The 16,151-nt window shown below is 34.8% G+C and overlaps 1 protein-coding gene across 1 annotated transcript in view; it reads left to right on the plus strand.

Moving 5' to 3' along the window:
- The window catches only part of LOC100550949 (regulating synaptic membrane exocytosis protein 2-like), a 112,457-nt gene extending 108,908 nt beyond the window's left edge, over positions 1-3,549 (plus strand). Inside the window, exons 18-20 of the mRNA XM_031552971.1 lie at positions 1,227-1,406; positions 2,557-2,666; positions 3,470-3,549. Coding sequence (XP_031408831.1) covers positions 1,227-1,406; positions 2,557-2,666; positions 3,470-3,549 — 370 coding nt within the window. The remainder of the gene's footprint in view (positions 1-1,226; positions 1,407-2,556; positions 2,667-3,469) is intronic.
- Positions 3,550-16,151: the final 12,602 nt, after the last annotated feature.

A 16,151-nucleotide genomic window follows, 5' to 3' on the forward strand; every position in this document is an offset into this window, starting at 1 on the left:
TGTGGCCATTCCTTGTTATCCTCAAAGAATCCAGTTATTACCTCATGGAAGACATTCATTTTAATGAGCATCCACCCATTCAGCAGAGTTAGCCACCATAGAGAAAAGTGCATTCTGTCTCATTATGGTGTTTTAGAAAAAATGTGCTGTGAATGTCTTAAGACTCCTCATAATGAGGCTGTAGTATGTCTCTTTCTTCAGCTTTTTGTTGCACTTCCAGTCACTCTGACTTCATTGCAAAATGCACAGCACAGTTCAAGAGAAAGATCAAAAGGATACATATATTCATGATGTTTATTCAGAAGAGTGTACTTTCTACTTTTACAATTACTGTAATTTTATCTATTTTAGCACATTGCTAGCCATTATTACTCCTTGAAAACAGAACAGTTACATTGTCAAGAAAGGTGAGATTTGTTTAATTTCTGAAAGAAAATACATGATTAATTGGCTATGATAGTAGGAGACAAAACTAGATCATCCAGAAATTTATTTTCTGATAAGAGTGCTTTCTCTCTGTTGTGTCTCCAATGCTGACTGTTTTAATTGCTGTTTTGTCACTGTTCTTTAGGTTGAAGGTTAGATTTTATATTTTTTCTATTGTAAACCAGTATTTGTCCACTACAAAGAACCTCTGCCAGTACTAATGGCATTGTAGATCTTGTGACTGTACTCTGTGTACTGCCTATAGCCTAGCCAGTATTTTGGCAGACATCTTGCGTTTAGTAGCATTTAACAATGCTATGTAGTAATTGTAACATCTGGAATGTGACTGAATTTGCTGTGGACTTTCCCACAAATGGTTGTTAAAGAGTACCACCTCTGAAGATAATGCAGTCTGAAAAAAATCTAGTCATGTGAGTTAAAATGCTCAATTAAAATGCACAGTTAAGCTTCAGTGAGAATTGTGTCATCTATTCTTTTCCTCCAACGTTGATCTATTAATTACAAAACAACAATATTTTTTACTCAGAAATTGTCAGGAAACAGACTATTGCATAGATAGTCATTATTGAGACACTGGAAACATTTCAGCCCATTTATCAAGAGTTTGGAGCAAACCAAAGCATACATGTTTAAAAAACTGTATGTAATCAAGAAGCGAACTCAGAAATTTACCAAAGAAAATGTACATAACAAAATGACTTTCTCCAAACCAGTATCATGCAGCATATTTTACAACTAATAGAAAAGTCAACCAAGCTGCTTTTTGACTAACATTACAGGAATTGTGAAGCAGCAGATAGACAGCCATATCAAAGATCCAGATCAACAGAGCAACGTCCTATGCTAGAGCAGACCAACTCCCGCTCCCGATCCACAGAGCGTCCTGACTCAAACCTCATCAGGTCGATGCCTTCATTAATGACTGGAAGATCTGCCCCTCCTTCACCTGCCTTACCGAGGTGAAACAGACAAATCAATCAGACTAATTCCCTTCTGCCCCACCAGCTCACCATTTTATTTTCCCAGTAGCTAATTGGTATCGCCTCTCATCCTTAGCTGATCACTAGTAGCAATAGATACTAACCTTGTCAGTGTCAACACACTATTTATATTCTACTCTGGATATAATGGTGTGGCTGCCATTTTAAAATGTCTACTAACAGTATTTAACTACATTTGTTTGTGATTTCTCATTGACCAGGAATCCTAGATAGTTTCCCACATGAAGCACCTCATAACTATCATATTCTTATCTTACAGAATGAGAAATTGTTTGTGTTCATCAGACATCAGTTACGGAGGATCCATCATAACATCAAATGAAACTTTATTTTTTAAACAAAAATGTTTCTTCATTTGGACTGTACTAACTTTGTGTTTTAACTTCCATTTTAACCACCATTTTCTCTGACTACATTTTACTGTGCCATAGTCTGTATCGTTCCTGTTAAATACTTTATCTTTAGTGACTGACACTTTGCAGATGTCTATACATTACTCTGAGCTTAAACATAATGCAGTAAAAAGATGAGTACATTTTGGTCTAGATATTCAGCACGCTTCTCCTTATTTTGGAACTGCAGAAGACTTTCTTTTGCTTTCTGAAAGTGAGAGATAGTACCATCAATTCCCCAGTGATAGTTGGTCAAATCCCAGCGTCTTTCCTCAGTTTATTACTTTGTTTATTTAAATCCTTATAATATCTTTAGCATTCAATGGGAATTTAACCAAACAAAAATTGAATAAAGATAGTTGAATTTGGCCTGTGAATAATTGTATGTGCATGCATGTGCTATTTCTATATGTGCATGAATGTACATACCGTACATTTTCTGGCTTGACTGTGCAAACAATCATCTTATGGGTGCTTAGCCTTAGTTTAGCTTATGTGCTTTGATTTTGGTGGGTTTTTTTTCTTCTTTTTTCTCTAGGGAGATATTTCCTTTTTTCTTGTTGTTGTTGTTTTTAAAGAATTAGTAGTTTCACTATGGGAATGCAAGGGTCCCAAGTGAGCCAAAATTTAATTAGTACTTTTATCAGTTCTTGAAGGTATTTAAGGAGGAATGTGCCATTTAATTGCTATGGTTTGTTTTGATATGTGTCTCATAGGTCACATCCTCGAACTGGGTCTGTTCAGACAAGTCCATCAAGTACTCCAGTAGTAGGAAGAAGGGGCAGGCAGTTACCACAGCTCCCACCAAAAGGGACGTTGGAGAGAAGTAAGTGTGTGGTTTTCTCCTTAATGACATTACAAAATGCTCATGAAGGCCAAGTGTGTTTCTTATTTTTCTTTGGGGAACTAAAACTCTTGAGTTTTTGTGTACAGAACTAGGATTTGATAATATTGTATTTTGTATTGCATTTTATTATATTTTAACATCTACTGTACTGTGTGACTGAATTGGATCATCAGCATTGCAGTAGTGATCAACAATATGAACTATTAGCATAATCCTGTTCCTTCTGAACTCAAGAGATGTTTTGTCATTAATTTCAACAAGTGCAGGAAATTATGTTTTCTATGTTATTTAGTGATGAAATTTCTTTTTGGGAGTTAGTAGTGTAGCTGATCACTTGTGGGCTCAGATGGTGTATGTTACAGAGTACTAACATAAAACCTCTGCACCCCGAAACAGGAAGAGCAAGAAAAGAGGTAATAATCTTTAAAATAGGAAAGGCCAGTAAGATATTTCATAATTCATGCTTTATTGATACTGTTGTTGTGCTGATCTTTAATGTCTCGTAAAAGCACTGGTCAATGGAGGCATCTTCCAAAATGTTTAGAAAAAGGACTGTAGACATGTTTTTGATAGCAAATACATTTTCACCTTTCCACTTTCGATAACTAAATGTGTTGTGCAAAATCAGTTTAAATGGTCATATGCACTCCTTTTCTATTTTTTTTTTAATCCTTCTGAACATGTATATTGTATCTTTTATAAAACTTATGTTGTTTTTAACCCCTGTGCTTTGGTTCCCTTTTTTTGTTTCTTTTCTGTTTTGTTTTTGTTACTTTCCCTAGACAATGGAGACAAGGAGATAGAACCTTATGAAGGTCTGTACGTAAAGGAGGGTTCGTTTTTCACCCGAAAGCCTTTTTGAGAGGCTATATTGGGGAAAAATAAACCCAACTGCAATTGATGTTACTTTATTGCATAGACATAGAAGAAACGTTGTTGTGTTTTTTTTTATATTCAGACCTATGATTCGTAGGTATTATGGGATTCTAGATGAAAAAAGAACGAGTGGAATTATCTGAACACAATAATCATTGAAAAGTACCTAGATATATACCGATTTTTAAAACAAAGGATTTACACTAACCAAATAAGACTATTTCAAGTTATGTTGAAGCCAGTTAATCTACGTATTTGCATCTTTTCTGGATTAGTACTTCATGCAGATACTGACATCTAAGTACATGAGGCTATTTAACATGTTTTAATGTCAACTATGCACTGAATCAAAACCACATTTTTATTGCAAATGTAATTTATACAATTGTTGAATTAGTAGATTTTTTTAAGAATATAGGAGTAAAAATTAATTGAATCAAGATTGTCTTTTAAAAAAAGTGATAGTACTTCCTCTTAAAATTATATTCCCTTATATTTTTTTTACAATTGAAACCATTTAATTTGCTTAACCACACATAAGATATCAATTGCAGTCCTTTGTTATATCACTGAGGGTCTTACATGTAGTATAACTGTATTTGTCTCATCAGACTTTTTAATTTAGTATTTACAATGTTTATGGTGCTTATTTCCATTTTGGAAGCAAAACTTCATGACAAGAAACTGTTTTCTCAGATCATCACACTGGTTTATTCATTTCTCCGTCGTCTTATGTGTTGTGAAATGCTAATATGAAATATAGTTAGATGTGCCAGGAAATAATCACATCTAATCACCTGATATTTACTGTCATTGCTATACACACTTTCATGTTTTACCACTTACCTTGCTCTCTGCTTCGCTTATTTACTTAGACTGTGAGCTCCCTGGGGCAGTTACTGTGAAGTACTGTATATTTTTACTGTGTTTGATTAGAGAGAGTAGCAATCTTATTTACAACATAGGTTTTGTAGCAAAAAAATACAATAAATACAATGAAATAATTATTTTTTATAGGATTGCTAGAATTAATTTCTCTGGTAAGTACTGATGGGGCTTGAGAAACTCTGTGTTTACTCAAAGACTGAGTAATATTTTTCCATACCTCTGTCTAAAGTGGTCTTTTTGGAAAACATGGGCAATGGAAAATTTTGAAATTCACAATTAGAAAAGTTTCAAAACGCAGTCATTGTCACGAGAGAGTCAAGCCACACTACCTAGAAACATTACATATTTTATTTTACACATATAAAGTTGTCGTTAAAAACAGAGTCCATAGTTATCCAGCTTTCACCCAGTATTCTATGTAATTCCCTGTTGTAAATTAAGAGATCATATTCCAATTACAATGTAATTTTATTCTGAGGCCTTTTCTACCCATCTTTAGGATTTTACATTTTCTTTAAGGTAACTAATCTTTTTCTATAAAAAGAATAACCCTCTACAGGAACATAAGATTACCTAACTTTTAGCAATGACAGAACATAATTACGATTAATAATAGTTTTTGACTGTTGGAGAATTGCATTTTTACAAAAGGTTATTTTAAGCAATTGAAGTGCAAGAAAAAAAACAACACTGAGATTTGGTAGACTTAAAACGCTGACTTGTAAAGGGGTTTATGTTGTTATTTAACAAATAAATCAGTGAGAAAATCTGAAAATCTTACGTAAACCTGTATGTATTATTATATGATCAGCTGATAATCAGAAGAGTTATCTTAGTAAGGAAGGTTGTACTAAGAGAATGTCATTGTCTCAGAGAAGTAGTCCTTTCTGTTCTTACAGAAGCATATAATTAACATAAATGAGGGAGAGGATTTTTATATTGCATGGAAACATGCTGGGAAGGTTAATCTTTCTGTATTTCAAAATGAAAGATGTTATTGTTGACAAAATTAAGTTAAAATTATACTGATGAAAGGAGTTAATTAAATATATGTTTTAGACAAACAACTGTTAGAAGCCATTTGATTTTTGTAAAAGAACAAGAAATGCCTCTGCAGCTCCTACGTTATCCTCATTGAATTTGTATAAATTTGAATAATCTGTTATATTGCTGTGATTGCATAACATTTCTTAAAATATAGTGGAAGTGCTGGGACTCAGGTAGAAGTGAAGAAGCTATTTGTATGTAGTTCAGGAGATTTCTTGTTCCAGTGCAGTATTCCATATGAGAACCTTGCTTACAGCCATGTGACTTGAACAGGAAGGAAAGGAAGCTGCCAGAAGAAAACTCTGGGTACTTGTTTTACTGATTAGGATCAGAATTCAATGAAATTGGTTTTGAAATTTAGTTCAGTGAACTGCACATAGTTGCAGATCTTTGCTCCAGAACATCTGAATTTTCAATATGCCTTATTTCAAAACTCCAGAAGAGCTTGAGAATCTTATTTTAAGAAATCTATCCAGGTAGCTTTGAATGTCCATTCCTAACAGTAAAATGTCAACATCCATGCCTTCTTCTCACTTCCCTTCATTAGCAGAACATGCAGATATGATTAGCTATATTCCATTTACAGTCTTTTTTTGTCATGAAATAGTGGCTAATTCCTTAATCAGTGCAGCTGCCACACATTCAAGTGTCAGATCAACCTGTTCAAAGAGTCACTGTATGTCTCTGAAACACAAATCAGAGAGCTGGAGCACCTCACCAATGAAGAAGGGCTGAGGGAGCTGGGTTTGTTCCATTTGGAGAAGAGAAGGCTCTGAGGAGAGTAGAAGAACAGTATTATTAAATTGAACCCCATTTTAGCATTGAAATGGTTATATACTTCTTAAATGTTCTATATTACTTGTATGATAGACAATAAGTGAATACTGTAATATTTTTAAGTTCTAAGTGTTGTCAAGATTTTTTTCTCTCATTTGTGGCCTTATATTTCTTCTTCCTAATGCTTATAGAAGAATGAACTTCTTGCTGCTAATTGAAATAGGTCAACATAAAGTGATCTTAAAAGTATTCAGTATTAGCCCTTTTGATTTGCTGTTAATTACAAGCCAAAGAGAAAGTATTTTTTTCCTAAAGGAGATTTTTCCTTTTCGTTCTTAAGAATAAATATAACCATTTCTTTCTTTATCTCTGTTAAAAAAAGCCCACAACATCATTCACTCAGACAAAAGACTAGAAAATTATGTCAAGCCATGCAACCATGATAAAATTGAAAGTATAAAATTGAAATGCTGAGAAATTTAGCAAATAGTGGAGCTCAGACAGAATTCACTGTTCTATTTATGCTCTGTGGTTCAGACTATAATTACATGATCTCATAATAATCTGGTGTCTTGGGTAAGTTATTTCAGAGACCATTAAAGCTGGCATTAATACTTATTAGCGGCCTCTCCTAATTTCAGATATGGGTGGCCTTATTCCAGAATAAAATTACCTACAAATGGAATTAACAGCAGTAGATGATTAACTTTAATCAGAGATAGCTGACAGCCGTAACTCCTACATTTTCATGTTTTTGAAAAGAAAATAGCTATACTGACAATTGTACTGTTGTATGGAATGTGAGTTGCTGAGATAGAGTGATAGTTAAGAAAGCAGAGCTACTGTTTACTATTTTCTCTCAATTGGAGCATTGTTGTCTGTGAACTGAGAAATAATTTTGCAAAATGAGAAGGAATTTTACTTCATGTTTTTCAGCGATCTGTCATAGCTTGATGAAATGTGAAAAATTACAGAGAACTTGTATTCACACTAGTCTTAGTTTTGTTGTATTCCGTCAGCTGTGTTTTCACAGCCTTTTAAAAACACATAGCATACTGGTAGTTTGCTTTGTACGACATGATTGATCACATATATATAAAGTAAGACAGGAAACTGGACTAACTTCAGAAAGGTTAAGAACTTCATGACTGAGTCAAACTGCAGAATAAAAAACGCAGAAATATCTTTGCGCTCACTCCCTTTTTGTGCATGTCTTTCTGTGGTACTGGCTGTGCGATGCTAGTTCTTGCACAGGGTAACTCTTGCATTATGTGTACTTGACAGCAAGTGGCTGCCATGCATGAAGCTACCTCGAGTAGTCGATTTCTCCTGGGAATTTGCAAAAAATATACCTTTGCGTTTTACTTGTGGTTGCTTAGTTCACTTTCTGGGGAAGTGGCAGATTTCAGCCCCTAACTGCTGTGAGGACTATTAAAATATTTTCTTTGCGTTAGTACAATTTCCAGTGAAAAAATTGAGAAGATGCTACCTGTAACACAAGGTTGATGATTACTTGAAAGGTTCATAAGAGCCTTAAGTAATGGTTCATACTTTGCTCTTAGAATGCCAAAAGGAGGAATTAAACACTTCTGTCTTCATACCATTTGAAGGTATTAACTTCTAGGTTTGGGTCTAGCAAGGGCATAAAAAAAAACAATGAGCAAACAGTCATACAGCTGTGCTCATGACAACCATGCTTTATTTATATGCTGGGGTACAAAAGTGACCATTTTAGTTCAGTTCTCATGGAAAAATAAATTGTGGAAAGTGCTTGGCACAGCATTTTTATGTGACATTTTTTTTTATAAGAGAAGTTTGACTGTAGACATAATGTGTCTACTGAATATTTTACAACATGGACCAAATTTCAATTAGAATTTAAATGCCGTGCTTTTAACATGAAATTGCAGAACAGATATCTGGGTAGAAATTAGTTTCCATTATGTTGGCATTGATTATTACCTTAATGTTTCTCCCTATTAGCAATCACCTGCTAGAATGAGCTGTTCTAAAATTGTGATTGCATGCCAGCTAATCCTGAAGTAGAATAATTCAATGACTTCTCTAGTTACACATACAAATAATGAGATAACTGTAAAGAATCTGTAAAAAGAGTACAAAAAAGTCAATAAGAATTATAATCTGAACATTGAAGAGCTATAGTATATTATATCAATCAGAACCTGCCTAATAACTGGCATTTAAGTGAAAACAGGATTTTGCTGCACAACTTATTCAGCTCAACTTTGTGTTATTTCTGCTGTTAACTGATATTAGGTGAGTTTTGTCATGAAAGCAATTTTTGTTTCTTCGTTAATGGAATAAAACAAATGGATCTGTGTTGCTTGTCTTTAGTCATATATATACCTTCGCTGTTGTTTTCAGCTATTTCAGTGTTCTCTAAGATTTAGGTATGCTCTAGGCAGTGTTTTTTTTCTACCTGTAAGTACTGATGGAGAAGTGCTTGTCTTTATGAATTCTGTGAAATTCAGGTGTAAAGCCAATTACCTGGGAAATTGAGGTGTTGTTTTTTCCAACCTGGAAAAATGTTTGAATTGTTTCTCCTGCACATATTGAGGTAGTGAGTATGCTCACTTGCTTAAGATTTGTACACAGTTTTAAATATGTTTTTTGAGAATGTGGGCTTGGTCCTCTATTGCTAGAGAAACTAAAGCAAAGCCAAGCAGTAGATGCTTGTGAACCAATGATGTATCAATATATGTCTGTCTGCTTTCTATGCCTTGATATTTAATGTCATCTTTTAAGTGTTTCAGTAATTTATTAAGAAAATGACTGCATATGACTGTCATTATTTACAGAAGAAACTCACTGAAGTAGCTAGAGAAGATACTAAATATAACAAAAGCATTTATTTAATCTGTAATTCATTCAGAAAATAATGTATGCTGCAGACTGAGGGTTTGTATGTTATTGTGGATGTCTTTTGTTTGATGTTTACCTTCTATTTGATCGGCTTGTAACAAAGCGTGCATGTTTTTGTCTTGCTTTTTTTCCCCCTTTCATACCTTGCTTGTACAAATGCAGCAGGAGATGAAGAAAACAAGCGTATTGGAGTACAGGAATCAGAGGCTGAGGCAGGTCTGTGTGACCACAAGTGCCTATCCGCTTTAGAAACATTTTCCCATGAGCATGTAGGGAACCTTTGCTGGCCAGCTTGTTTTAAAACTCAAATTCCAGAGAAAAATTTTAAGCTCAAGACGAATAAATTAAATATAGTATAGTTTATTTACCAGTTTGTGAATGCCATAAATAGTTCAGCCTACAAAAATCATTTTACATTTTTACCCTCTGTCTGAAAGTACTCTACTCTGTCACTGCTATCAAGTTACAGCCTTAGCCAGATCTTAGACATTGTACCCTCTACTCTTCATTCATGCTTTGGCAGGCAAGGAAGTCAATATTATTGTAGCATAATACTTTCTGTGGAGAGAATTTGGTGCTCCTGTAGGAACCCACAAAGATGTGATAATCTGAGCCAAAACTCATCTAGTGCTAGCTGGTAGGGAAAGTTAGCAGTTAAACATAATTGTGCCTGAAATCCCATCCTGCTGAACACTATACCTGCCTGAATCACAGATTATTTGGAATCCTATGACCAGGATCCCGCTCCCCTTGTTAGTTAATAGAAGAAAATATGGATCACTATTTTCTTCTTAAGAAATAATTAGTGTGATAGGCTCATTACTTGTTCAGAAATCTGAATGCTGGAATAATTTTAAGAGAGGGCAGCTGGTAAGCAGAGAAGTTTTTTAAATTGTAGTTTGTACTAAAGCATCCAAAGTGTCCGTTAAGATCCTGGCTTTCCCTTTTTTACGTTATAGTGCAGTGTACATTCTTGCTTTTGTTGTGATTTTGTCTGTAAGTGTGCATTGTTCACTTATATGTGTGTACTGTTCACTCCGTGTTTTGTGATATTCAAACATAGTGCATGGAATTGTGCTAACATAGTTTGCAAAATATTTGTGTGTGCTGTAGTTACATTGCTCATTGTGGCATCTGTTCCATCATTGTAATCATCATTGTCTGTTTTTAATGTTATAAAGATTGTGAGGAAAAACATCAAACCCCACCTGTTAATGGGAGAAAAGGCAAGTTGTGATGGTGTTGTTAGTGAATTGTGGATGTTCTTGTTTACTTTGTTTTTTGCTGCATGTGCGTGTGTTCCATAGTTCTCCTAGTTCAAAATCAGTAACTTCATGTGTGTAATTTTATTGTGTAGTTTTTCTTACTCTTAAAGTAATTCTTTTCAGCAGTGGTTTTAAAATCTTTCCTAGACTCAGAAGTTCAGAAATCTGTTTTTGGTGCTAGCTCTGTTGTTGAATACCACCTGGATATGTAATCAATTTACCTGTTTAGAATAAGTGGGATTGTTTTTGCACTTTTCCTCATTTAGGAATTCAGTTTGTTTTACCGTAAAAGACCAAGTATATTTCAGAGATATCTACAAAACAGTCTGCTTATCACCAGGGCTGTATTCTGCTACCTTCCTTAGCTGGGTATTTTACAAGTTTGGCACAAGTTTACTAATATGGAGAGAGCAGTACCATTTTTTATTAGCATATCCTACTAGAGAAAGTTTTCCACTGTTAGCAATCAACTCTATTGTCTAATTCTTTTTGTATTGGATATTCTCTTTCACGTGCTGTAGAAATAAGCTTAATGCAAAGCACTGAAATGTTGACATGGAGATATAATTTATTACTTAAAAATAGAAGAGGATTGTTGTAATGAACAACACAACTGCTTACTTGAAATTTTATCCAAGTTCATGCTTCTAAATTGCTGTGATAAATTTGAAGAAATGTGTTACAATTTATCCAAGAACTTCTAAAGCAGTACAACATTTAGACTCAATCTCGTCAATAATGAAATATCACCTAGATAGTGCCTTGGCTTTATGAAAATTTGTATAATTACTCTTACATTTTCATCTATACCAGGAGCCCCTGTGAGCCATAGCTCCAGCTGCACCATTTTGTGCTATACCTGGTTTTCCCTACACTGGAGTATCGTAGCAGGGGAGATACAGCTCTTGGGGAAAGCTGGGGTTCAGTTTTGCCGGTGCTTATTCACTATGTTGGGAAATAGGTTATTTTTAATATGTTGCTTATTTTTCTTTTCCTCTTGCACACAATGTAGACTGACTGTACGAGATGCCTTTGCAGAAGGGCTCAGCCCATAAAGCACTGACTGGGGGAATCTCTCTAGATCTATAGCTGTGCCGAAATAGTCCTGAATGAAGTTGAAAGCTGGAAGTCAGCTGCTGTAAACGTACTTCATTTTACCTACCAGACTGCTCTTTATTTTTTTGTGTTATACTTTTAACATCCAAATTCTAACCCTGGGAAAGCTGGAGGCTTTTGCCATTGACTTGGCTAGTTTCACAAACTAGTAATCAGTGATGAAGTCAAGCTAAAGGTGTTTCCAGTCTTAGTTTATTTTCTACTCCTTCACCAAAACCTGAAAGAGATACTTTGCACAATAAATTGAATCATACTAACCTGTATTAAAGATAGTTTAATATGTTTGTTTTTTTTTAATTTCCCTAATGGGTTCATTTTGTTATAGAACTTCCTTTGCAATAGCTCTGTTAGTCCAAAAGAGTGGTTAGTGTATAATACTTTATTTTGAATATTTATTACAAAAACATGATCTTTTCAGTTTTACCTCAGTTTTTTAGCATTTTTCATGTGTTTTGTATGACACCTTTTGATCACTTGTGTGTGTATTTCTGGTATTTCTGTCTTTTACTGCTTTAATTTCAGATACATAAAAGCTGCTATAGTTCCTGAAGCAGAATTTGAAGGCTTCAGGGTTATCAGTTTCCTAAGTCTAAGGAATATTTTACATAGTTACACAAAAGCTTAGTTGATATTATGGGAATCAAGAATGCTTCCAGTTTTTATCTTCTAGATTAGAAGTGTCTGGAGTCTACTTGTATATTACATGTATACTGAGACAAGACCAAGCCACCATGTTGTCTCCTTTCCATGCACTGTGCTTTCCATATGTGTGGGAGCCCCACCACACCATGGGCAGTCCATATGCCTGGAGAACTAGAACAGGAATTTCAAAGGATAGAATTCCAGATTTGGCACACAGTTTAGGTACAGTCTAAGAATGTAGGTGATTGAAATGCAAACCAGGCAGAATAAAGGACCCCAGTCAAAGAAGTGATCCCAAGTGAACTTGCAGTACTCATGTATACATATGTTTTTTTGAAAAACAGGCATGTGGCCATTATGCCAGAGGGACCACCATCCTGCTGGCTGATCTCAGCATCTTCTTCTATCTAAGATCATTTGAGATTCCTACACTTTGCCTGATTGACTAAACAAACTAGCCAAGAGTCTCATGGGCTCTCTATTTCCCTGGCCTGTGAAATCTAGACTTCACTAAGAGACCATAGCAGCTTCTGAATTTTGCATGAAGAATGACACTAAATGTGTTTAATGTGTGCTGTGAGGATATCTGACATATCTTTATGTGTTATGAGAATGTGTTATGAGAATTAGGGAGAGTAATACTAGATTTTAATTAAATTCTAGTTTGCACAAAGTAAGGTTTAAGTATTGTATTGAGCTATTGAGATTACTCTAGGTGTAGGAAAGCACATAACTGCATTCCTTGCTCTGGGAAAAGGTGGAATGAAAAAACCCACAGGAACACAAAACAGAAGTGAGGCACCCATAAGATTCTGGCAGCTCAGCCAGAGCCAGGAATGGGGCACCAGAAGTGACATGAGACAGGCCACCCCTCGACCTGTCCAATGACTTGCATGCAAGAAAGGCAGGACAGGGCTCAGGACCATTCCTAGAACCCACTGAGAGACCCTAATGAGTCCCTGATGATGAAGCAGGACCAAAACTAGCAGGTGTGGCTAGGACCATATTCAAGAGCTTCAGCTTGAAAAAGCCCTAGAGTAAAAGAGGGGAGGCTGAGGCATCTTCCAGCTTTTTGGTGAAGGGCTCTGGGGACAGCTCAGGCTTCTCAGGCAGCTCTCCCTTATCATAGGAAGGCAACTGAATTCCTCAGCTCCTCAAGTGCACTCTGTTCCCTGCCAAGAAACACGAGCATCATAATAGGCCAGAAAGCATAAGAAATAGTACTCAGATCAAAGGCTTATGTATTCAATTGGGTGGTGTAACTTGTTGGTAATAACAGACCTTATTAGAAAAAGATCCCCTCTCAAGTTTATGATTGGTTGAGTATACTATAGGTACACATTTGTAACAGAGATGTAATCATGTTTTAATTCAAGATATCAAGTAATGCTTTGTATGAATCATTGTTTTATTTCAGAATTTGCATGAAGAATTTCCATTCATGAATTCAAAGTTAATATTACGTGTTTTAGGGTGTATAAATATGGAATACATGGGCAGAATAGCCTGAAAAATAAAACCAAATCCCTAGACCAAGTTAAACTTTACATCCTGCACTTTGCCAGTTGTATTTGTAGGCTGTTCACATATCTTTGTGTGCATGGAGCACTCACTGACACTCCAGGGAACGGGAGTGCAAACTTGAACAAAGCCTAAAGAAGGGAAATGCAGAGCAGGAGCTTGCATTTTGCTCTGCTTTTATGTAGGTCGTTAATTGTAATTTGCATTATTTAAGTTAATTAATCATTAGCCTGGCAATATATTTTGACTTTAATACCAACATGAAGATCATACTCAGTCTGACCAAACATCCACCTGGCCTAGTGCTTGGTCCTCAGCAGGGCAGATCAATGTGCTGGGGGAAAAGAATATGAGCAGAACATATAGGTAGCAATGCTTAACAGGGATTCTAGGTTCCCAGTCTCCAAAGTCTTGTGCCTAAGTATCTTGCAGAAACATCAGAGGTATCTCTGTGTTATCTCCATCTCTTCCATAAGCTCTTTGCACGCCTTCTCCTGCCTTACAGCACTCCTGCTGACATAACCCTACAGTACTTACCCAAACAGGTCAGTCAGGAGAGCTACTATTGGGAGATGTTCAGAATAAGCTTAATCTTAGCAGGCCAGCAGACCAGCTCTATTGTATTCATTCCAACGTGTTTCAGGCATATAACCAGAAGAGGGAGCAAAACTGCCATATTTTAAAAACATGTAAGGAAATAAGAAACAAACAAATCGTTCTCTACCCCAAACAATCCTAGAAGAAAGCCTTGATAGTGGCTTAAATATGATATCTTTGATTAATTGTAGTTAAACAGACCTTATTATATGTTAGTATATTTAATGTACCATTAATGATTGTATTTTTTCTTATTTAGATTTTTGTGATGTTTCTTCATGTTTGACGATCTATTATATCTTTTAACGTACTAACATGATATTTTGAGTTTTAGCTAAGAGTATTCTGTGACTCTACTAGATAGTGTTCTAACAAGTTCTCTTTGTGATTTTACTTAACTGCATCCACAAGTTATCTCTAAAATAATCAACAGAAGATGATTATTCCCCATATAGTGGGACCTGCCAGTAAGATTGTTAAAAATAAATTTAGAACAAAATTGATGGTATTTTCTTCTGGAGAATATGATGAACTTGCTACTGGATGACTGGAATTGTTAACTGATTTTCAAATACAAATAATTAATGTATTTTTCAAGATACCAAAATGTTTCAAACCTATAATTTTATGCCAAGCACCCAGTTTAATCTTCAGAATATGGAATAGCATTTTTTGAGTACAGTTAGGTTCAGAAATGCTGGTTTCAGAGTATAGGAACTGTAAGTAGGAGGAGTTTTTATCGAGTAACTTCATCTGCCTAAAATACCACCTGAATTTAAATCAAATCCCACATTTAAAAAATGATTTTGACCTACATTTGGATTAAATATTTTTAAGTATTACACACAACTCAATTTACTAAATACTTTTCCAGTTTAAAAACAAACATACATAGTTGCTGGTTAGGTTTTGCCTTGTTTGTTTGAATTATACTTTTATGAAGTCCTTCATACAAAAATATTTTTGCTTGATGTTTTTTAAATTCAGAAAAATATGTCAATATCCTAAGAATCTATAAAATATGCTGCATTATTTAAAATGAAAGAAATTATTATGTAAATCACGTCAACTTTTAAAATTCTAGTTGTTAAGTATAAAACCAGAATATTTGATATATATTACAGAGATATTAACATAGATACATATAGTATATCCTTTTCTATGTTTAAACTGTTGGCTAATTCTCTTCAACACAGGCTTCTAAACTAAGGAACTAATTTAAGTTTTTGCTATGTTATTGATGGTATTTTGTTTAGATCAAGTTATCCCAAATGGTATTAGGGTATCTTATAACATAAGTCATATAATATTTCTGATTTTTTTTGGTTTATGCTAGAAGTTACATGGGAGGACCAGCAGAAAAAGGTGAATGGTACAATAACTGATGACAAACCATTGCCGAAAAAGAAACACCATTCTGAGCCAGGTTTGTCAGGGTTTTGAAAACCACATGAAAGCATGAGACAATAAAAACACATTTCATGCTTTTTTAATGCGTGTGCTTGATGTTTTTTTGTTTTGTTTTGTTTTTTGTTTTTTTTTCACTTTGGTGTGGAATTTTTAGAATGTAGAAATGATTTAGAATAGTCTTGTAAATGGTTCTGTTTTAGAATAGCAAAAATAGATCTGCTTTTGTAAATAATTGTGTTAGAATGCACATGCATTAGTAAAGAAATACTCTGGCATAATAATAGACATTAATATTAGACTTAGCTTGATTTTTAGCTTTGAATTTTGTTATGATTTATCTGTGTGTACAAGCCTTGGGAATCCAGCTATAAGTTATGATGATTCTTAATTAGATTATTGAACCAAGACATACTGCATGTATGGTGGGGAGGTCATATTGTGA

This window comes from Meleagris gallopavo, chromosome 3 (genome assembly GCF_000146605.3).
Source record: "Meleagris gallopavo isolate NT-WF06-2002-E0010 breed Aviagen turkey brand Nicholas breeding stock chromosome 3, Turkey_5.1, whole genome shotgun sequence".
Taxonomy (NCBI): domain Eukaryota; kingdom Metazoa; phylum Chordata; class Aves; order Galliformes; family Phasianidae; genus Meleagris; species Meleagris gallopavo.